Genomic DNA, 24,449 nt, shown 5'->3' on the forward strand with positions numbered 1-24,449 from the left:
CCACGGGGCAGAAAGGATTCCCAGAATTTCTGTCTCAAGCCCAAGCCTGACTTTTGTTAAGCATCCCTCTTCTCTGTACACTTGGGGAGCCCTGACCTTGGCCCTTTTCTAGAAACCGACCCACAGCCCTTTTATGTGCCTTTGTATGTTTGTTTCTTGGAGTCGGTACATGTTTGGCACAACCTGCAAGAAGGAATTTCCAGAACTGGTCCTCTCCTTCTCGAGTGTAGGTTTCAGGCATTGAACTCAGATTGTCAAATTTGTCAGCAGGTGCCTTCACCCACTGAGCCATGCATTTATTTGTTTTTGAGACAAGGACTCGTGCTCCAAGCTGGCCTGGAACTCCCTGGAAGACAATGACCTTGAACTTCTGCTGTTAGATCCTGAGTGCTAGGATTTACAGGTGGTGCCACATCACTGGGTTACTGTCACTGCTGGGGCTCCATCCAGGGTTGCCTGCATGCCAGGCACTCTCCCTATTAAACCACATCCCTAACCTCAGCCCTTTTATACTGAAATCCTGCCCTGCCAGCCTGCAAGTTTCTCCGTCTCGTCTGGACTCACCCGGGTCCTAGGATACAGATTGGCCACCCTGTGACTCTGGCTCTTTCCTTGTGCACTCTGTGTTCCTGACTAGTCTACCCATCTTATCAGGAGTGCTTTCCCCATTTCCTGGGACTGGGTATACTGATGCCAACTGTTCTCCTGGACTAGCACCTGTTGTTAGCTCACTTCTCTGGTTATCAGGGGCTACCCATGGCACTTCATTTCCTCCCAGCCCTGCTCCCACTCAGCCCCGCACAAATCCTGTCCTTTCCTGCACTGAGGGTGGTAAGTTAGTGACCTATTACACTAGAATTTTCAACCAGAAAAAAATACATAATGTATATATCTATATGTCATAAAATGTTATATAGAGGAAATACATATGCATATATGTGCTGAATATCTATGAATAATTTTTGCCTGGTAAAAATATCCTAGCTAGCAACCAGGTGGTAGAGATACATGCCTTTAATCCCAGCACTCAGAAGGCAGAGTCAGGTAGATCTCTGAGTTTGAGGCCAGCCTGATCTACAAAGTGAGTTCCAGGACAGCCAGGGCTACAGAGAGAAAGAAACTCTGCTTGAAAAACAAAACAACAATAATAATAATAACTGGAGGATAAGGTCTGGTACTTCTGCATATGTGCAAGGATGTAGGTTCAATCCCCAACAGAAAGAAAAATAGATAAGAAAAGAATCCAAGAGTAGCATATATTTGAAAAAGTATGTATGTGAGGGACTGGAAAGATGGCTCAGCGATTACTACTATGTACTGTTATTTGACAGAACCCAAAACTTCACTTCCCAGCACTTACACTGGGTGGCTAACAAGAGCCTGTAATTCCAGCTACAGCTGACAACTGGCTTCCACAACCTTCTACACATATGTGCATGTACTCTCAGACTTACACATACACATGATTAAAGTATTTTTTAAAAATGTGTGTGTGTGTGTGTGTGTGTGTGTGTGTGTGTTGGGGGGCAGGTGTGACTAATTCTATTTGTCAACTTGATGGTATTTAGAATCATCATGGAAGCTACACATGGGCCATCTTTAGTCCCAGCACTGGTGAGGCAAAGGCAGGCAGATGTCTTGAGTTGAATGCCAGATCCTGGCTAGCCAGTGCTACATGAGGAGACCCAGTCTTTGAAAGAGAAAGAAAGAAAGAAAGAAAGAAAGAAAGAAGGGAGGGAGGGAGGGAGGGAGGGAGGGAGGGAGGGAGGGAGGGAGGGCAGACAGACAGACTGTGGAAACAGACATATGGGCTTATTGAGGTAGAAATAACCAACTGTAAACATAGTCCACCCTGTTCCAAGAGCTAAAGCCCTGGGCAGAATACAAAGGAAAAAGTGAAGTGTGTACCAGCATTCATCTCGCTCTGCTGCCTGCCTCAAGCTCCTGCCACCACTGTGGCCTGTACCCTGGGCCTGAGTCAAAACAAACCCTTCCTTAAATTACCTTTGTAAGATATTTGTCTTAGCAAATAGAAAGGTAACGAGTTTGTGTGTGTGTGTGTGTGTGTGTGTGTGTGTGTGTACATACACAGACACATAAATCAAAAGCCCACATCCCATTGACTTTCTACTAAACACTGAGTTTTCCCTTGGGGTTGCCAGTCCAGAAATCCCAGCATCTGGAACTGGGTTTGATGGCCAGTAGGAGCAGGGCAAGGTGCCATGATAATGATTCAGGCAGAGATGCATTAGATAGAGTCCTTGACCAGGAGGGTGGAGCCACGGACAGCCACACTGAGTGTGGGCTGTGCACTTATCAGGCTCTGCAGCTGGATGTGGTCTCAGCAGGGTAACCAGGCATGCTGGTTTATCCACCAGATGTGGTGACAATTGCTAAAGAACTGACTCAGTCCCAGGAACTGTGGTCCTGTTAAGCTCACTCCACTCTATTCCTACTAAAATTTGATTGCTGTTTTGTTATGTCTTCAGTAATCAAAATGGAATGAGCTGTGTGACGCCAGACCCTTATGCTTGATTTCTAGCACACTGCTTGGCATACCGAGTAGGTAATAAATATTTATTAAGCAGTAACTGTATGACAGTATGGTTTAGGCATCACAGATGCTCCTGTCCTCCAATGACGTAACTTTCACTGAAGTCTTAATAGCTCACTCTGACAGTTAAATGAGACTCCAGTTGCTTTTGAAAACAAAAGTGAAAACTGTCTCCCTTCTTTCAGAGCAGCACAATCCTGTATTTATCCAATAACCAGTACCTGCATTCCTCTAAAAGGCAGACTATTTTTATTTGGTTTGCTATGCCCCTTACAGCCTGCCTTCCTCACTGTATGCCCGAACTATACTAGCTCTCCTACTTAGAGGCCGTCCTCTCAGATAATCATGCTGCTCTCACTAGACCTCTTGTGGTGTAACACCAGAGGTTATTGCCGTTAAGTCTAGAAATCACTGCATTATGACAACAAACTGTTAGACTTTTCTCCAAAAAAGATCATGTACCCTATCCGTTTATGTGTGAGCACGTGCTTCTCAGCCTCCTGGCCCAGGAAGAGAAAAATGAGAGTATCAAAATATACGAGGTATCTATCAGTCTCTGCCTCTGCTAAGTCATTGTTTTCAAAGTCCAGCTGGAGGAGGGAAATAGTCACAGACTTCTCGAATCAACTGTGCTCTTCTCCTTGTCTCCCCCAACACACACACACTTAACTGCTATAGTGGATTTGCTGAACACCAGGGTTGCTAGGTTACCACTATTCAAATACTGCCTTACATGACTGGTATTACCCAGAGTTCACTTATTCATTTTTTCATTTTCTTCCTTCCTTTCTCCCTTCCTACTTTTTTTCCTCTCTTCCTTACTTCCTTTGTTTTGGGGAGTGGGGTGGGAGCACAGTTTTGAGACTGAATTTTTTTTTCTTTTTTGGTTTTTTGAGACAGGGTTTCTCTGTATAGTCCTGGCTGTCCTGGAACTCACTCTGTAGACCAGGCTGTCCTTGAACTCAGAAATCCGACTACCTCTGCCTCCCGAGTGCTGGGATTAAAGGCGTGCACCACCACTGCCCGACGAGACAGAATTTCTATGTGTAACCCTGGCTATCCTATAACTCAATTTGTAGACCAAGCTGGCCTTGAAACCCAGATATCTGCCTGTCTTTGCCTCCTAGTGCTAAGATTAAAGGCTGCACAGAGTGTTTTTTTTTTCAACATGTGCACATGTACCAAACACCATGAAAATACTATTCCAGTTATCATCAGAGAGACTAATCCTTGTGTGTGTGTGTGTGTGTGTGTGTGTGTGTGTGTGTGTGTGTGTATACACCTGTGCTTTTCTGGAGATCAAAGTCAAGGCTTTCCACACCTATTCCACACCTATTGCATAGTTAAAGCAAGAAGAATGTGAAGAGAGAACCTCAAAAGCTCCAAACAAAATGATAAGGAGATTGGAATGAGGACTGTCCAGATTTGATAAGTACATGTTGTAGACTTGTTTTGAACTATTATACAACATAAACATGTACAGCTATTACATGTTAATCAAAGAAGGTTTTTAAGAAATGAATTTTTAATTGTTTAATACTATGTACCTTTTAGAGTAGTTGGAAAGATATATTTAAGCATTTAATCCTTTGTTACAAAATAAGTGTGTGTGTGTGTGTGTGTGTAAAGGACATAGGGACAGAGTATTGGGAGTGTTCTGAGTGGAGGTCTAATGGATAGCTAGCATTTCTTCAATAAGCTTTACCTCCATTCTATAGGCAATAACACTTTTTTTTTTTCCGAGACAGGGTTTCTCTGTATAGTCCTGGCTGTCCTGGAGCTCATTTTGTAGACCAGGCTGGCCTCGAACTCAGAAATCTGCCTGCCTCTGCCTCCCGAGTACTGGGATTAAAGGCGTGCGCCACCACACCCGGCTGGCAATAACACTTTTATAACCTGAAAGGGGCTAGAGCAGCGGGCAGCTCAGTGTAGAGGGCTTGCTAGCATATGCCTCCAGCATGAGAAAAATTAAAATTAGCTGGTTGTGATCCAGGTATGGCGATGTATACTTGTAACCTCGGAAGACGGGAGGTGAAGATGTCCAGGAGTTCAAGGCCATCTCCAGATACAGATGGAATCTCACCCAGTCTGCCTTGGGCTACATGAAACTCTGCTCAAAAGAACAAAGTAGGGGCTAGAGAGATGGCTCAGCAGTTAAGAGCACATGTGGCTCTTTCTTTTGTTTGTTTGTTTTTAGGTTTTTCAAGACAGGGTTTCTCTGTGTAGCCCTGGCTGTCCTGGAACTCACTTTGTACACCAGGCTGGCCTCGAACTCAGAAACCCACCTGCCTCTGCCTCCTGAGTGCTGGGATTAAAGGTGTGTGCCACCATGCCCAGCATGTTGCTCTTTCTGAGTATGTGGGTTCAGTTCCCAGAACCCACATGGTAGTTCACAGCTATTCATAACCTAGTTCTAGGAGATCAGACTCCCTCTTCTGACCTCCAAGAGCACCAGGCACACATGTGATACTCACACATATCCAGGCAAAATACTCATATACATAAAATAAAAAGTCTTTTCTAAAAATGTTTAAAGAACAAAATAATAATAATAATAAATGTTAAAAGTGAGGAAGAAATGAAAATGACAAGTTTTATTTTTGTCATAATAAAATTAGAATTCTATATAAGATATGTAATTGAAGCTTTCATGTATTTGGTATGTTTTTCTTCATAACAAAAGTTACTCTGTGAGGGCTGGTGAGATGGCTCAGCAGGTAAGAGCGCCCGACTGCTCTTCCGAAGGTCCTGAGTTCAAATCCCAGCAACCACATGGTGGCTCACAACCATCCCTCCCTCTTCTGGGGTGTCTGAAGACAGCTACAGTGTACTTACATATAATAATAAATAAATCTTTAAAAAAAAAGCTACTTTGTTGTGCTGTCAGTAGTAACAAAAATATTATTGGTTATAAAATATGCTACTTTAGATTTTAAAAAAACTGAGAAATAAAACATCTCCAATTAAACTACATCAACAAGTGGAAGACATTGTGGTTTTAAAAGATTTTCTAAAACATACGTCTACAAATTGATGAAATGCATTTTAATGAATTGAGGAAGACAAAATAACAGCATACAGGCAAACAGGTTGGAATGTTGAATTTTCTAGGTTTTTAATGTATAATCACATTTGTTTAGCACAGTCTCTAAATAGCCACAGTATGAATGTTGAATTGCAAAAATAAAAAATAAAAAAGCAAAGCAGTACAGTTGACTGCATATAAACATATAAAGCAAACAAAAGGGAGTAACTTATGATTCAGTCATATAAAGTTTAGAAGAAATACCACCATTAAGTCACATGTTTGGATTATTTTGCAAATAAAAAAATTAGCTTTTGGCAGTTGCGTATACCATCAGATGTGTGATGACAAGGAAAAGCTGAATTTTGGACATTAACGCGGTTTTGTCTTTGGAGACGCGGCATGAGGCAATCCCAGAATCCCAGCCTTGCATCAGAAGAATGTCTGCTGCTCTCCCGGAAGCTGAACAATAGTGCTTGTTGCTTATGGGGCCATCAGGAAAAGCCAGCTGCGGATTTCGTTCTAGTACCATTAATTGCTTCCGCTGTATATAAAATTGAAAGAATTGGGTGCTTTAGTGCGGAAAAAGGATATCCTGCTACACAGCTCCTGTTTCCTCTCAAAGGCTATCACTGAGCTCTTTGCCCTGAATTCGAATGCATTGGATTATCCTGTGATGAAAGACCAAACGGCTTTTCATTTTTACAGTCTCTTATCTCCTACTTATGTGGCACCTCTCTGGAGATGCCTGCTCTTCTTCCAAGCCTGGCTAATTGCTAGGATGTCAGAAGGCAGCTAATGACTGACTTCCTTCTCACAGACCTATTCTGAACCCCTCTCCATTTTTATCATGGGGTGTCATTTCTCATTGTTGGTTTAAGAAATAATAATAAAGAAGACAGTAAATTCGATCACTGTTCCAAATGACAGATACTATACATTTTCAATGCTAGCTTTTATTCCCTGCCCACTGTATTCTTTAAGGCCACTAAGTGTTTTCATAAATTCCATTATGTATAATTGTCTGGCCAACATGATAGCCACTTGACCTGCATGCGTATGAGTGCATGAATTGTAAACTAGTTATAAGAAGTCAGGTCTGGTAGCACAAGCCTATGAACTCTAGTATTCAAAATGTTCTGTGGCATAGTTCAGCCTTAGTCTAACATTCCAAGGACCAAGAAAGCCAAGGTAAAGTTCAAGGTCCACTTGGGCAGCTTAAAAGTCACAGCCTCAAAGTCGAGGATGCAGGTGTATGTAGCTCAGTGGTATGAAGCCCTGGACTCGGTCAAAAATGTGCACCAAAAATAAACATTTTTTAAAGTAAATAAAACGTAAAATTAGTCTTATCAGTTTATCCTTACCTGCTCATATTTTCACCTTCTCTGTAGCCACAATCAATGCTGGATCAATCAATGTAAGATCAGTGACTGTCAAATCAGACAACATATGGTGGACATTGCCATTTTCACGGAAATTTCTACTAGACAGGGTCCCTCAGAAGCTTATATATATCAGGCAAGGAAGAACTCCTGCCCCAGGGATTGTTCCTATAGTTTTTACTATCAAAGTGTTTGAGTACTGACAATGAGATTACTACTCAGCAGGCATCATTTACATAATCTCTGGAGGCTGCAGATAGGACTTTGGTTAAAAGCACAGACTGCTGTTCCAGAGGACCTGAGTTCAGTTCCCAACACTCATGTTGGGCAGCTCAAACTTCCTGGAACTCCAGCTTCATGGGATTCAGCGTTTCTTCTGGCCTCTATGGGCACTCACACGGATGTGCCCAGAAACACAAGTAAATAAAAAAGTAAATCTTGGGCTGGAGAGATGACTTAGAAGTTAAGAGCACAGCCTTAGGGCTGGCGAGATGGCTCAGCGGGTAAAAGCACTACTGACTGGTCTTCTGAAGGTCCTGAGTTCAAATCCCAGCAACCACATGGTGGCTCACAACCACTCATGGTGAGATCTTCTGGTGCATCTGAAGTACAGCTACAGTGTACTTACTTTATTGTTATAATAAATAAATCTTTGGGCCGGAGCAAGCAGAAGTTCTAAAATTCAATTCCCAACAGCCACATGAAGGCTCACAGCTACAGTGTACTTACACTGTATAAAATAAATAAATAAATCTTTAAAAAAAAAAAAAAAAAAAAGGAGCACAGACTCTTCTTCCAGAGGGCCCAGGTTGAATTTCCATCATCAGCATGGCAGTTCACAACTGTAACTCCAAGATCTGACACACTCACACAGACACACATGCAGCCAAAACACCAATGCACATGAAATAAAAATAAAGCTTTTTTAAAAAGTAAATCTTAAAGAAATTCTGATTTCAATTTACATGAAATTTTTTTTAACCACAATAAACTATAAGAAATGTCACCCACATTCCTTTGATAATAGAAAATTGGCCAAAAGGCTAAATAGTGGTTGTTTGGAGGCGACCAAATGGTTACTTTTTCTTCTTTCTACTTACACATGTTTTTAAGATTTTATTTAATAAACACACACTTCTTAATTAGCAAAAATTAAAATACTGAACCCCATTCCTTTTCTTGTATTGCCACTTTCAGATCAAGGTGGTTTTATTGAGCACCTGTCTCAGAGGAATACGTCATTCTGAGCCCTGCTTCCCTCCCAAACCACTGCAAGGTGCCACTTCCCCACTGGGAGTGCTGCCTCGTCACCAGCCATGACACAGATGACATCCAGCGTCCTAGAGGCCTGCTCAGCAGAATCTGAAAGCAAAGGGACACAATCACCCATAGTCCCCTCGTCTGGCGTTTCCTGGGCGTTCTCCAGGACCTGTGTGTTTGTAGGCTCCAGTCCAGCATTCCATAGTCAGGGCCCTACAAGAGAAGGAGACCTGTGGATCCAAGAGGGCTCTGGTTTTACCACTGAGGAGCAAACCACAAAAGAAACCTTGTTTCCTAAAAGTTCAGGCATGATCATACAGGTTTAATTAGGAACAGAAGCTGTTTACAGCAAATTATAAACTGTGTAAAGCAGACTTCAGTGTACTCCCTGGGGACGTCCCATGCACCCTTCCCTTCCCTCGTCCACATTTAACAGATACAGCTTGGTGAGGTCGGGTGCAAAAGTGCCAGCCAGAGGGGCATCCTGGGAATCCCTTGGAACTTTCCATCACTGTCACTCATGGAAAGTCTGGCCTGCCATCCTTGGACCGGGAAGCCAAACCCACTGTCTCCTTCTATGTTTCTGCTTCCATTACCAGGCAGCCCCGGGAGAGGCTTTCACAAGGTATGGTAGGAAGAATGTTAAATTTACAGGGTCAAACTCTTGGCTGTGTGTCCTACTTTTAGACCTAACTAACACAAAGCTTGCCAAACCTCTTAGAAACCCAGTTTCTAATACCTACAAAAAAGAGATAAAGTTTGTTTTTTGTTTTTGTTTTTGTTTTTTTTTTAAAAAAAGAAGGGTGAGCATAAATTTATCTGAGGAAAGTGAGAATGAAGTCCTGGGAGTCTAACAAGCTCCAAGAGAGGAAGACAGATTATTTACCTAATGAGACAAAGAGGAAGCTAACCAGGACAGATCAGTGGTTGGCATGAAATCAGTGCACAATTTTAGTGACCTTTCCTTTGCCTTCCAGAAAATGATTGTTCGAGAGGAAAGACAACAACTGGTAAACGTTTCATAAGCTGTACTTCAGATACAGCCCAGGGCAGTGTCGTGCAGTGATTAGTGCATGGCTTCTGCTTCAGTTCCTTGCCTCTGCCTTCCTCTGAAATTTTCTCCTAGAAAACTTTAGTTGCTCCCTCCTAGACCTTAATGGCCCTCCTGAAAAGTGCTTGAGTTTGGGAGTGGGGAGGTTAGCATCTTCTCAAGCCAGAGTGCCTAATACTGAGTGTGAAGTAAACAAGGTTGCAAAGACTCTTCCTCGTATTTTTTGTTTGTTTGTTTTTTTGTTTTTTTGTTTTTTTTTCAGCAATAACTTACAGGTCTAGGAATGTCACTCAGTTGACAGAATGCTTGCTTGTGTGGCTCAAGGCCATACTGGGCTACATGAGACCCTGTCTCAAAAGGAAAAAAAATAGATGACTAAAAAAGTTATGTATATATACATACACACATATATATGTGCATACATACACATGCACACACACATATGTTATGGGGCTAGGTATGGTAGCACATGCCTTTAATCCCAGCACTCTGGAGGAAGAGACAGGTGGATCTCTGAGTTTGTAGGCCAGCCTGGTCTACAGAGCAAGTTCTGGGGCAGCTAGGACTACACAAAGAAACCCCACCTTAAATAAAAACAAAAAAAAAAAAAAACAAGTATCTAGGCTGGTCTGGTGGCTCAGCAGGTAGACGTACTTGCCATTCAAACCTTATGGCCTGAGTTCAATCCTGGGTCCCATGTGGTAGCATAAGAAAGTAGACTCCCAAAGTTCTATTCTAGCCTTCACAGTGCACCACGGTACACTTGAGCACACACTGACACACATACCATACACATATAAGTATAATAAATCGAGACTGGGGACACAGATCAGTGGTTAAGAGTGCTTCCTGTGTCAGCTGCGGCAGACATCTTCCAGTAACTTGCCAAAATGACGAACACAAAGGGAAAGAGGAGAGGCCAACCTGTATATGTTCTCTAGGCTTTTTAGGAAACATGGTGTTGTTCCTTTGGCCACATACATGCGAATCTACAAGAAGGGCAGTATTGTAGACATCAAGGGAATGGGATGTCTTCATCCCATTCATTCAAAAAGGAATGCCCCGTAAGTGCTACCACGGCAAAACCAGAAGAGTCTACAATGTCACCCAGCATGCCGTGGGCATCATTGTAAACAAGCAAGTTTAAGGGCAAAATTCTGGCCAAGAGGATCAATGTGCGGATTGAGCACATCGAGCACTCAAAGAGCAGAGGCAGCTTCCTGAAGCGGGTGAAGGAGAATGATCAGAAGAAAAAGGAAGCAGGAGGGTTCAGCTGAAGCGCCCGCCTGCGCCACTCAGAGAAGCCCACTTTGTGAGGACTAACGGAGAAGAGTCGGAGCTGCAGGAGCCCATTCCACAGGAATTCATGGCCTAATGTACACAAAGAAATAAAGGACCCGGACTGCAAAGTGTTTTCCTTTAAAAAAAAAAATGAGTGCTTCCTGTTCTTGGAGAGACCAGAGTTTGGTTGAAAGCCCATCTCAAGTGGCTCACAACTGTCTATAACTCCAGCTCCATGAGAAGCCATCTTCTCTGGCCTCAGCAGGCATCTGCACACCCAGACACATACTTTTACACATTAAAAAAAAAAGTAAAATAAATTTCAAAATGAAAACAAAAGAATTTTTAAAACTATATAAATAAACGCGATAAAAATAACTAATCTAAAAAACAACTTGAAAAACACGAGGTTTAAAATAAAATAATAGATTGGAAAGAAATTTCACAATTGCAAAGTCCCAAAGTGCATTTTTTGCTTTTATGGCTTCCTTATAGGAAAGTTGCAGAAATACTTCACTGGTATAGGACAGTGAAATTAAGCCATAACATGCCTAGACCCTCTACCGGACTAAAATCTCTGTGAGACCACATTAAAGTCTTATTGACCTCAAACTAACGATCACTTGTTTCTTTTTATTTATTTACTTTATTTTATTCTACTTTTTTTTTTCTGTGCTAGAAATGAAACCCAGAGCCTAACCCATGAAAACTTGGTGCCCTGAGCTGTATCTCAGCTCACTGCCTGCAAACCCTCATGCCTGGGTCATAGTGAGAGCGCAGCAAAGAAACTGGACTCAGCTGGCTGACTCCCTGTGTTTCCGGTGAACATAATATTTCCGCTAAAGAGAGCCGCATGATTTCAGACTGAGTTCCTAATGGAGGCGGGCATTTTCGGGAGAGGCATTGAACCTATCTGAACCTTGGCTTCCTTGCCTTGTAGGGTTGTAAAGATTCAGTGGGAAAAACATAAAGTGCCAAGCCCTAAACGCAAACATGGAAAATGTGCTATAAAACAAAAATCAAACATATCCTGTATTCCCAGCTACTTGGGAGGCTGAGACAAGAAGATCTTATGAGCCTAAGAGTTCAAGACAACAACAAAGAAACAACAACAAAGCAACAAAGAAAAGCTGTTTTCTTTCCTTAAAGTCACACCATGGTTATGAACCTACAAGCTAGAGATACATCTAGTTATTTTAATCATTTGAAGCAACTCAAAAGGACCTAATATCTATGGTTCAGATCTAAGACACTGCCAGAGGCTTCTAAAGTACCCTTTCTTCCTCCTAACGTCCAACCTAGCATTACATACCATCCGACAGCTTGCTTTGGTTAGCATTACCCCCACATTAAACCTGGACTTCCGAGATTGGAACACATCAACTAGAAGGTGGAGAAAGACAACCACTTGTTTGGAGGTGGGAGTTGTGGAGCTGTTTCAAGTTCATCTCATCGGGCAATCTGCTTTAGTCTCCACCTCTAGGGCGTGTCTTGGTCCTTCCTGGCTCTGAGGACAGCCCTAAACAAACTTACCAGTTTCTAACATAGAACACGCACCGGGGGATTGGGACCCCAAAATGGGTGGGTTCTGCATTCTAGTGGCCTGAATCCAGAGTAGCTTTGCGAGGGTCGCTTGTTTGGAAAAGTCCCTGTAGGACTGAGAGTTGCTGGAATGGTCTAGGCTGAGAGAGGAAGCTAGATGGTATTCTGGGCAGCATTCCTATGCAAGCATTTCTGATCATTTGCCTAAAGGGCTCTCAGAAGAGAGAGACGCAGCGAGCTGTGACTCCACTCCTTTGCTGCTCCCCACCCCCTCCTCCTTATTCTAAATGAAAACTCAGTTTGGTGTTTGATTTGGTTTTCTTCCTCTTTCTGGGGGCAGAATTTGATGGGAGGAGGTTCCTCAATCCTAGCCCTGGCTGACCTACCACTTACTCTGTAGCCCAGGGTGAGCCTGAACTCAGAGGGACCTTCCTTCCAACTCAGCCTCCCAAATGCTGGGATTATTGGCCATCACACCTGGTACTCCGTTCTTTTTTTTTTTTTTTAACGATTTATTTGTTTGTTTATTTATTGTATACGAGTGCTTTGTTTTCATGCACACCAGAAGAGGGCATCAGATTCCATTACAGATGGTTGTGAGCCACCATGTGGTTGCTGGGAGTCGAACTCAGGACCTCTAGAAGAGCAGCCAGTGCTCTTAACCTCTGTGCCATCTCTCCAACCCCCTGGTACTCAATTCTTAAAGACAACCATACTAAACCTGGATCCCAGGCTGCCTAGGCTCTTCTCCAATCTGAGCCTACTACTTTTCATCAATTCATCTCTCTTGATGCCCATCAGGAGGGGCCTCTGCAGAGGTGGCCACAGGCGAGTCAGAATTACCACCACAGCCTTCCTTCCTTGTGACCCAGGCTCACACCAGCTACTCTGTACCTATCTTTCCCCAAAGGCAGCGTCTGTAGTTGTGTCGCCGCAATTGCGGTGAAACTATGCAAACAGGTGCAGGCTCCTTCCTATAATCTAAAAACTGCTCAGAAATGGTCCCCATATCTTCTATACATCACCTGGCTCTGAACTAGAGCTAGATAGAGAGTCGATTTGTACATGGCAGAGTAGTCTAAGAATTCATGTAATAAAATGCTTTAGGTTTTTGTTTTGTTTTGTTTTGTTTTGGTTTGGTTTGGGTTTGGTTTTTTCGAGACAGGGTTTCTCTTTTAGCCCTGGCTGTCCTGGAACTCACTCTGTAGACCAGGCTGTCCTCGAACTCAGAAATCTGCCTGCCTCTGCCTCCCGAGTGCTGGGATTAAAGGTGTGCACCACCATGCCCGGCTGAAGGTTTTATGTAGCTGATACTACTCATATTTTATTTACTTCCTTGCTTGCTTCCAAGTTCAAGGCAGACTCAGCTTTCATTTCTAAATAGAATTTGTGGAAAAAAATCATCTAGGTTCTCAGCTAAGTGACAATGACAAGTGACAATGACAAGTGACAATGACAAGTGACAATGACAGTTTTCTTTCTTTTGTGTTTTGTTTCTGTGCCTTCCCAGTCTAGTGCCTACCTGTATGTCTGGAAAACCCCAAGTTGTAATCCACTCAAAAAACAATAAAGATTTAAAATTTAGATCTAAAAAGAGCAATTCAACCTGCCTTCTATTTTCTCCCCACACCCCCATCCTTTTTGAGGCGGGGTTTCTCTGTATAGTCCTGGCTGTCCTGGAACTCACTCTGTCGACCATGCTGACCTTGAACTCAGAAATCTGCCTGCCTCTGCCTTCCGAGTGCTGGGATTAAAGTCATGTGCCACCACTGCCTGGCCTCAACCTGCCTACTAAGTGTGCTCCAAACAGTCATCATTCACAAACTGCTTCCTGTGGAAACAGATGAGAGAGTACATGAGCAGACAACTGTTAGACAGTGCAACAGTGAGGGGGTGTTGGGGAAATGCAAAGATGTGGCCAACACAACACTATATGAAGGTAGGTATACAAGGGATGGGGAGGCCAGACTAGAAAGGTTGGGGTGGAACTGGGAGGCTCTGCCAGTCATAATGGAAGCTTATCTGATTGTCATGTAGGTCCACTGAATGGGTGGTGTGATGACTATCCCCATGTGTCAACTTGACTATATCTGGAATGAACTGTAATCCAGAAATGGAGGGCACACCGTGATCCAGATCTTGAGACAGGAAGACTCAGGCTTTAGATTCGGATCTTGACGTGGGATGACACAGGCTTTTTGATAAGCAACTTGAGGCATAGTGACCATGGAAAGCTTAGGCCCAGGCAAAGTGGTACATGCCTTTAATCCCAGGAGACTGAGGCAAGCAGATCTCTGGGCTCAAGGCCAGCCTGGGACAGAGCAAGTTCCAGATCTAGGCCTAATGGTACACACCTTTAGTCTAGACCATACCTTCAAAAGGAGGATGGGAGAAGGAAAACTCACTCTTCTTTGCCTGCTTGCATTTACCTGCCAGCACACCTGTTGGAACCTGCTTCTTCAGGATTCCAGGTTATGTAGAAGACCAGCTGAAACTACTGCCTCGTGGGACTGAGCAACTACCAGATTCTTGGACTTCCTGTTCACAGCTGTCCGTTGTTGGATTAGTTGAACTGCAGACTGTAAGTCATTACAATAATTTCCTTTAATGTATAGAGATATCCCATAAGTTCTGTGACTCTAGAGAACCCTGACTGAGACAGGTGGCCAGATGTTTTTGGAGAGGACCCAAATGGGAAAGAAGACAGGCAGGACCAGGAAGTACATTTGTCAACCTGGAGTAATTACTGTTTGTCAGTAAGAGCCACCGTGGAGAAGATAGGAGATAGGACAACTCCATAATTCTAGTTTCAATGACAAGGTAGCACCTACAGCCCACAGAAAGGGAAGCAGGTTGGGTGGTAGGACCAAGGCTCAGCCAGTGGCAGGTGCAGAGCCCCACTTGGGAAGGGATGTAAGACAGCAGGGCTGTGGGGTTTGTCTGAAAAAAAAAATGCAGGCTCACTGCTGTGCTACATTGTGTGTTTAGAACCATGGTGTGGGTGGGCTGAGTGGCAGCTTAGGAGGGATTCAAGTGCCCCTACTCTCCTTGTTTAGTGAGGGATTCTCTCTCCACCCCCCCACCCCCACCCCCACCCCGTGTGTGTGTGTGATGCAGTGGTAGAAACAAAGTCTATATATGCTGTACCAGTGAACCACATTCTCAGCCAAAACCAATCCCAATTCAGAGAGACTGAGGGAGGGCCAGGGGGATGGCTCAGCAGGGCAGGTAAGGCCTTTGTCTTCAGGTCTGACAGCTGAGTTGCAGCCCTACACACTAGAAGGAGAGAACTACTCCCACAGGTTGCCCTCTGACCCCACCTTTGACTCGCTGTAGAGCTCTGGTTGGCTGGAACTCACTATGTAGACCAGGCAGGCCTTGAGCTCACCGAGATCCGCCTGGCTCTGAACACTGGGATTAAGGGAATGCATCACCTCACCTGGCTAAATAAAGGTAATGAAAATATTTGTAAAGGAGCTCACGGATAAAGGGGGATTTATTAAACCACAGAAAAAATAGGCCTAGAGCTTTGGGTTGATCCAGAGGCTGGAGAGCCCACCTGCTTGAAGACTGTTTTTAGCTTTTGCTTCTCAATGCCAGTGGGCTTTGTTCTCTCCTATTGAAGACTTTCTTGGACTTCTAGCACAACCACTAATGAGAAAAGAGGCTATCTCTGTATGAGCTCCAGTTTTAATGTACCCTTGGGGAAAATATTCTGATTTTCCTGCCTCAGATTACACAAACCCATTTTGTTGGGATTGTTTGTGTTTGTTTTGCTTTGTTTTGGTTTTTGGTTTTGGTTTGGTTTAGTTAGGTTTGGTTTTTGGAGACAGGGTTTTTGTGTTGCCCTGTGTCATAGGGTTCCCATTGCTGAAGAGATACCATGACCAAGGCAACTCTTATAAAGGCAAACATTTCATTGGGTCTGGCTTATATAGCCTCAGAAGTTCAGTCCATTATCATCATGGTGGGGAGAATGGCATTGTTCAGGCAGATTTGGTGCTGGAGGATCAAAGAGTTCTACATCTTGACCCAAAGGCAGTCAGGAGTAAGCTCTCCTTCACACTGGGCAGAGCTTGAGCATAGGACCTCAAAGCCCACTCCCACACTGATCAGTGACACACTAACTCCAATAAGGCCACAACTGCTCTAACAAGGCCACAACTGCTCTAACAAGGCCAACAACCTAACAATCTCCTTATAGTGCCACTTCCCATGGGCCAAGCACATTCACACCACCACACCCTGGCTGTCCTAGAACTTGCTCTGTAGACTAGGCTGGTCTTGAACTCCTAACAAACCCATTTCTTGGACAGGGATGCTAGGAAAGCACACACAGTCATTCCTCCACCCTGTGGAACAAAAACACATGTGTACACAGCAGGGGATATCCAGATACACAGCAGGGGACATCCAGATACTGCAGGATGGCAACCCAGGCATGTGAACCTGAGGCTCACAGAGAGGCACAAAACAGAATTTGTAGGTGTTGAATGGCTCAGAAGAGTAGTTGATTACCTTGATAAAATTAATGAGATGATGTATCCTGGAACCCAAGTCAAGAGATGAACTCACAATTCTTATTCTCAGATAACCCTTCAGCTGCATTTTATAGACGTGTAACCAGGACCGTACAATGGAGTTCACAGTTCCAGAATCAATGCTTCTTAAAAGAAAGCTAATCTCAGAACAGTGCATGTAGTGTGGCTGCAGTGAAGTAAAACCCAAGGTGTTCAGTGTGTGGGTGGGTGGGTGGACAAGCACGGCTCTGTGCTTCCCAGACATCCTACCCACATGGCGCTGCTGTCTCCCAGGGCTTTAGCCCACTACGTTCCAACTCTCAAAGTTCCTTCACGCTCGTCTAGAACTGCCTGAACTTTGGACACTCTGTGCAAGTGAAATACTTGATAAGAAAAATGCAATTCTCGTTTTTATCAGGATTCAGATTCTCTCTCTTTACTTTCCATCCATCATCCATTCCCTCCCTTTGCCATCAGCAGACAGTGTCTTCAGTGAAGCCCTGGCCCACCGTGCCTTCTCTCCTCCCCTCCCCCTACCTGTGTTCTCAAGCCCTGTGTCCTCCGGATTCCAGTTGCTCTCTTTAAATCCTTTGCCCTCTGTGTTCCCTCGGGTTGGATCCCAGCTTTGATATGGTTAATTTCTTCTCACTGTCCAACTCTACCTAATCAGAATGGTTTTTCCTGACCACCCAATCAAAGCACCTTATGGGCCGGCAAGCTAGCTTAATTGGTGAGGATCTGAGTTCATGCCTTGGAGCCTGAGCACAAAGCTGGGCGGGAGGGGATGCATCTGTCATCTCAGCACCACGACTTCGAGATGGAAGTCAGAGACAGAACAGCGCATCAGAAACTCCCAAGCCAGCTGGCCTGGAGTAGCCACGGATGAGAGGATAACCTTGGACTTCCGATCCTCCGGTCTCCGCCCCCTGAGCGACGGGATTACAGGCGCGTGTCACCTCGCTCTTGTTCTACATTGCTACAGCTAGAATCCAGGGCTTCCGGTGTGGCAAACAAGCACTCCGCCAACAGGGGTACATCCCTAGGCCGTCCAATACAATTTTTGCTTATGATATTTTCAATTTATGATGAATTTACTGGGAACAGTCATCATCAAGGAGCCAGCTGTTGGGCCGGAGAGATGGCTCGGCTTCTAGGTAAGAGCACTGATTGCTCTTCCAAAGGTCCTGAGTTCAAATCCCAGCAACCACATGGTGGCTCACAACCATCTGTAATGGGATCTGATGGCCTCTTCTGGTATGTCTGAAGACAGTAACAGTGTACTTATGTATAATAAATAAACAAATCTTAAAAAAAAAAAAAGGAGCCAGCTATTGCTCAGGTTGTACGAATGGTTTAAATGTGAGTGGAACTCTAAAAAGGAACACTGAATATATTTAAACACTAGCACACATGGGATAAAATAGTGAAAGGAAGAGTACTGTGGGTGGAGGAGGGGTTTAAGTGGGGATGGGGAGCACAGCCAGGGGGCGGGGGGAGGAAGGGGAGGTCAACATGAACTAACTGTGTATGAAAATGCCATAGGGAAATCTTTGTAAGCCAACAGCCAAACCACAAGCTTATACCCAAAACCTACCGTATATGCATTGTTCACGACCATGGAGGGTTGGTTGGGTGGTTTGTTGGTTTGTGTCTTGTTTGGTTGGTTTTGGTTTTGGTTTTGAAACGGTCTCACAAGCTTTGGCTGATCTGGAACTGGTAATATTGACCATGCTGGGCTCTAACTCGCAGAGATTTTCTTGCCTCTGCCTCACGAATGCTGGAATTAAAGATACACATGACGACCCTAGGCCATAGTGGTTTTATAGAATGATTACAGTAGGGACTGGGGCTCTGTATGAGGTCCTACCTGTGTCTTTTCATTTGGAGGGGGTGGGGACCCTTTGGGAGAGGTCTTTTTTCACAGGAAGGTCGTCACTACCAGGAAGAGCCAACATTGCTTTAGTGAATAGTGAGCAAAAGAACAAGGCTGTTTATTTGTCTTTGAGACTGGGTCTTGTTAAAGAGACCATTTTGGTCTTGAACTTCCAGCCTCACTCCTGCTCCCTTTTCCAGGTGCTGGACTTGCAGGTCAGAACTGCCATAGTCTAGGGCAGAACAAATATTTTTTTATTTTGCCTTCAATCTTCAGTCAAGGATAGAATTTTGGCTCAGGTTCGTGATACCAAAAATCTGTCTTATGTGGTTGATATTTTTAATTGTTATGTCGTTTGTTTTCACTGCTAGTTCTTCCAGAAGATTTTTGGGGGAGGGCACATGGAAAATAAGAGGAGTGAAGCCATAGATCAGAGTGGATGGCTTTGCTACTGGTAATAATGACAGTCGCTGCATTTTGGTGATAATTTGAATTGTAATTTCTTCTAGAAGTTCTACAGTTTGTTTCCAAAATATCTTTGGTGCAAGTGTTATTGCCTTTTTTCAAATAGATAAACTGTTGAAAAGAGTTTTTTTTTTTTCTAACACCACTCAAAGTGTATAAAATAGCCTTGATCGAGACCCAGGTTTCATCAATGCCAAAGTTAGTATTTATTCCATGGCGTCTGGCTAACTTCATAACTGGCCCCTTCCCTCTCCAGACCTTTAGCCTCACACTTAGAGGGTCCCTAGAAGATCTCTTAGATACCTCCAAATTTAGATTCTATGATTTTATGGGATTTTTTTTCATTGTCAATTTAAAGAATTGCATCACTTCAAATTTATATCACCACTAATGATATTGTTTGTTTGTGTTTGTTTTGGGACAAGGTCTCACTATGTGAGTCCTGGATGACCTTGAACTCCTGCCTCCTGAGTCCTGGGCTGGTTTATGCAGTGCTAGGAATGGAACCTAGTGCTTTGTCCATGCGAGGTATTATTTTTTTCTTAATGCCACTAGGAGATTTTCCTCTGAACTTATTTGAAAAAAAAAAAGGGAAAAATAAATGAAAGGAATATAGCAACTTTTCTATATTTGAAGCTGAACAAAATAAAAATTAATCTGTGGGGTTGGAGAGATGGCTTGGTGGCTAAGAGCAGGTACTGCTGTTATAGGGGACCCGAGTTTGTTCCCAGCACCCAAGTCAGGTGGTTCATGACCCGTTATACCTCCAGCTCCAGAGAAATCCAATCCTTCTTCTAGACTCTACTGGAACCCATGCTCACACGCCCATCCATACCCAGACACATGCATATGTTCATAGATAAAAAGTAATAAAAGATAAATCTTAAAGTTGGGGCTGGAGAGATGGCTCAGTGGTGAAGTCCATGTATTGCTCTTGAAGAGGACAGGGTGGTTCAATTTCCAGCACCCAAATGGCGGCTTATAACCACATCAGTAACTCCAGGTCCAGGGTCGTACATTCTCTTTTGACCTGCAAAGGTACCAGGCAGGCAAATGATGGACATACACACATGCAAGCAAAGTGCTCAGGCACATAAAATAAAAATAAATAGAAAAATTTTAAATAGATAAATTTATAAATAAACAAATAAATCTAGGCTATCAAGATGGCTCAGTGGGTAGTGACACTTGCTTCTAAACACGATGACCTGAATCTGTACTCGGAACCCACATGGTGGAAAGAGACTCCTGAAACTTGTCCTCTGACACTACACACACACCATGGCACATGTGGTCTTACACCCCCCACACACACACACACACACTACAAGTTATAAAGTGAAATAACAATTAAAAAAGAATCTGATCATGTGCTGGGTCTGTAGTCCATGATCTGCTGTATACCAGAACTGAAGAGGCAGAGGTTGTATCGTGAGACTAAATATTAAATATTGAACCACCTAACTAAAAGCACCTTTCCAAATCTACAAGGCAAAGCCTATTCTTCAGCTTATTAATTATTTTTGCATATAAAACATGTGTTATTCATACAACTTTGTTTACATAAAACAATTAAGTTGCTGATGTGCCACAGACTGAGTGAGCAGTGTCCCTTATTCACAGGACAATTTGTCTCATACTTTTATTTATGGGCCTCTAGATGTCAACTATTTTTTAATGACACATGAAAGAACTTTACACAGAATAAACATCGCCATTTGTATATCTTTTTTTTTTCTGAATTTTATTTTGCTAAAAAGAATCCACACGGACCAAAAAGAAAGAAAAGGAAAATAAAGGAAAAGAAAACCATGCAAAATAGTTTTACACACACCTCTAACACACTATATTCCAACTTCAGAAAACTTACCAAAAAGAAAGGAAGAAGACCCCAAAGCAAGAATGCTAGGGTTGAAAGTTCACATTACAAAGGCTAGATTGCTAACACAAACACTGCCAATACAAGCCATTCTACTCAGAAGGTGAGTGTTTATCAGTATATTAGATTAATGCCAAGAATAAGAAAACAAGACACACTGTATTCCTCCTATGCACTAGTAAAGATGTGATGGTAACCTATCGACATTCAGCCTTAATCTTAACACTATGCATGCTCACCCTGTGGACCATTCTTGAAACTGGCTTCTTCTCTGCTACCTTTATATTGGTTTTTGGCAGTGCTGGGGACCAAAGCTAGAGAATCCTAAATTCTAGGACAATTCTGTACCACTGAATTACACCCAGCCTCTAAATGTTGTTTTGTATTTAAAAAATAAGAGTCACTTAAAAATACATGTAAGCTATTAAATATTTGTTTTAAATTACTTAACATAGGAGAATGGTGATGCTTTCCTTTAGGATATTTTGATTATCTTCTTAAGGATCCTACAACAAAGGATAATGATTACACAGGAGCAGTGTCTGGGATCATGTATAAAACCTTTAAAAAGACATTTTGGAAATGTAATGGCAGGGGTTTTTATTTCCCTTCCTCAAGATCAGTTCCCAATCATTTAATAGATTAAAAAAAAAATCAACTGCTTAGAAGCCTTCTGTTTAGTCAGCAAGCTCCTTGTCCCTGAATATCTGAAATTTCCAAAAATAACAGACTACACAAGGTACTGTTCTGCATGTCTGGACAAACCTCTGAGCTGTCCCAGCAGAATGCACTCAGCCAGGAGCTTTGCATAAAAAGTAAAGAAGAGCTGTTTGGAGGAGCATAGTTCTGACCTTCCCTGGTGCTGCCTGGGCGGAATTGGTGATTCCAAACTAACTATGGACTTCCTACTACACAATGTCTAACTAATTCAGAGTCTTCCAGGGAGGAGAGACCGGTAAGTAGGAGGATGCTCTCTTGGAAGTCTTAGTTCTCAAAAGAAGAAAAGTGTGAATGCATACCTATAAAACATTTCAACCGTGCAAAGTGGAAAATCCAAAACAGGTTGGAGGAGAGAAGGGCAGTGGTTGGTACAGTGCCTACATACTGTGCTCCAGTGAGAAACACACACATACACACACACACATACACACAACCTGCTTCAATACCATTTTCAATGAACATCCTTCCTAACAGCACTTCCTAGAAAGGAAGGTGATTGCACCATCTCGAAACCCAAAAGGGAAGCCACTTTCTTTACTTCTAAATAGCTTTACCAAGCTCACCTAATTCCATGTATATGTAAAAGAGTCACCTGTATTGTTATAGAGTCTGAAGGCCAGGTCTATTTCAATAAATATTCTAAAGCCAGTCAACTATTTTCAAATATTGGCCCAAATGGCAAATGCAGCTTTTCCTCCTTGCAGCAGTCAGCATGAGTATATACTTCCTGTGCTGCACTTAAAGGAACAGGTTAAGGGGATGGTGCAGCTCTGGAGATGGGAGGTCCTGCAGCCCATGCATTCTTCCTGAGGTTAGCAGAGCATCCTCTCTCCATGAGCATGTGCGCAGGTGCTCCCGGGAGCCCGTTCTAGCATCCTGTTTGATGCTGTCTCTCTTTTTCCCACTGAGCCTATTTGAGGGTGGGGCTGAGGAAGATGTTCGTGAGCTGTTGCGGGTAGGGGGTGAAATACGTGCACAGAACACTCCCTCTCAGAACCCTCTTAAAGCAAAACAAAGGCTAAAACCCCACCCAGAGTCCTTTTCAAACCTCTTCTCATACATTGTAAAGCAAAACTGGAGAAACCCAATTTCACTTTCCCTTAACAATTCATAAAGGAGCAAAGCCTTCCAGGGACTTTAGATATTTCAGAGGGAAAGAGGGGGAGATGCAGAGAAAGCTCATCTTTTCTCCCCTGTCCGTGGCGTGAGCGAAAGACCTCCCCGGAGCCTTTTCACTTGCCCAGTGGTGGCCCGCCATTGCCTCAGACGCCTGGGCTCCCCTTATATGTTTCAAGTTTGTTCAACATCTGAAGTCTGATGTGCAGAGGTAACTCTGTGATGCTAATGGAACAACTCTTCCTTTTTTGGTGAGGAAAGCCCAATGGGTCTTAGCTAAGGAGCTCTCAGTGCCGGCTCTAAAAATATCCGCACAGCAAACACTGCTTGGCACATCGTTGTGCTTGCCAAGGATCGCTCCAGAGCTCCGCTGCACACTTTAGATCCTCCATAACTGCCCAGGGCTCTGTCCCCACACTGGCAACAGACATGGCTAGGGAGTCTTTGATTTTTTAACATTGTTTTTTTGTTTGTTTTTCACTGTTGATTTCTTGGAGTCATTTCCCCAAAACCTGAAGTCCAATTCCAGCCGTGGATTAATTACTAGCTGGGTTTAGAATCTTCTTTTGGCTTCTAGTCTGAACTACAATAATACACAATCTGTGTATACAAGAAAAGACTAAAGTTAGACTTCAAAAGGGCTCAACCATTTTCTCTCGTTCCCCTTCCCTCCCAGAAGAAACAACATCAGCTTCTTTGACTCCTTCGTCATCAGTAGCAGGAGCAGCCTGGGCTTGGCACACCAGCCACTCTGGGCTCCTACACGTTGATGGCATGTGCGTGCTTCTTGCACAGTGGTTTGTCTTTCTTAGAGTAGAATGGCTGACCCTCCAGATTCACGTGGCAGACCTGGGAGGGAAGACAGAGTCACCTTTTAGTCAGATGCACTGTGGCACCTAAACAGGAGAAGCAGCCTGGTTTTTTATCCCCTCTGCTACAAAGTCTAATGACTGGACCAACTGTGTAGGTTGAACCATATAACATGAACATGAAGATGTCCAGGGGGTTGAGGATGTAGCCAGTTGCATGGCCATCATGCATAAAGTCCTGGCTTTGATTCCCAGAGCCACGTAAACTAGGTTTGCTGGGTATGCCTCTAATCCTATGCTGGTGAGGTGTTAGGAGAAGGGCATCTGAGCTACCAAGATTCTGTCTATAAACACATAAATAATTATCAAAATAAAAGACTTTTAAAAAGCATGGACTGAAACTCAAATGAATGAAATCTAGTGGTACAGAGAATATACGCAATAAAGATGTCTAATTCATGCTATGCTATGATATATGTCCTAATTGAACGTGTATCATTGACACGGGCACAGGTAAGGAAAGGACCCCCAATAACACAGATCCATAGGAATAGCAAAGATGTCCCCTGGTCAGGCTCAGTAAAAAGGTAATGAATGCATCCCCTGGTCTGTGTCCAGACTATGGTTGTTTGAATGAAATTGGCCTTGATAGGCCTGTAAGGAGTGGCACTGTTAGGGAGTGTGGCTTTGTTGGAGGAAGTGTATCACTGAGGGTGGGCTTTGAGTTTTCAGATGATCAAGCCAGGCCTAATGTTACTCTCTTCCTGCTGCCTGATGATCCAGATATAAAACTCCCAGCTACCTCTTTAGCACCATGTCTGCCTGCATGTGACCATGCTTCCTGTCATGACAATAATGGACTAAACCTCTGAACCTGTAAGCTAGCCCCTTTCCTTTATAAGAGTTGCTACGGTCATGGTGTCTCTTCACAGCAATAGAAATTCCAGCTAAGACACTGACCATGTGTGGGAA

The 24,449-nt window shown here is 43.4% G+C and overlaps 2 protein-coding genes across 9 annotated transcripts in view; both read right to left on the reverse strand.

The window, feature by feature from the left end:
* Positions 1–5,588: 5,588 nt before the first annotated feature.
* On the reverse strand, positions 5,589–16,769 carry 9230112D13Rik (RIKEN cDNA 9230112D13 gene). Its single transcript, NM_030062.1, has 3 exons — positions 16,614–16,769; positions 8,348–8,434; positions 5,589–6,123 (listed from the first exon to the last, which is right to left on the reverse strand). The coding sequence occupies exons 1-3, from the start codon at positions 16,701–16,703 to the stop codon at positions 5,887–5,889; spliced, it is 414 nt and encodes a 137-aa protein (NP_084338.1). The 5' UTR covers positions 16,704–16,769; the 3' UTR covers positions 5,589–5,886.
* A 3,897-nt stretch (positions 16,770–20,666) lies between these two features.
* The window catches only part of Ldb3 (LIM domain binding 3), a 63,616-nt gene continuing 59,833 nt past the window's right edge, over positions 20,667–24,449 (reverse strand). For 5 of the 8 annotated variants that reach the window (NM_001039072.2, NM_001039073.2, NM_001039071.2 and 2 more), the window contains one exon: positions 20,667–23,517. In NM_001039072.2, the coding sequence (NP_001034161.1) occupies positions 23,428–23,517 (90 nt within the window). In that variant the 3' untranslated portion in view covers positions 20,667–23,427. The remainder of the gene's footprint in view (positions 23,518–24,449) is intronic. The other 3 variants (XM_017316019.2, XM_006519017.4, XM_006519018.4) reach the window with 1 other exon arrangement.

Source organism: Mus musculus, chromosome 14, assembly GCF_000001635.26.
Source record: "Mus musculus strain C57BL/6J chromosome 14, GRCm38.p6 C57BL/6J".
In the NCBI taxonomy this organism is placed as follows: domain Eukaryota; kingdom Metazoa; phylum Chordata; class Mammalia; order Rodentia; family Muridae; genus Mus; species Mus musculus.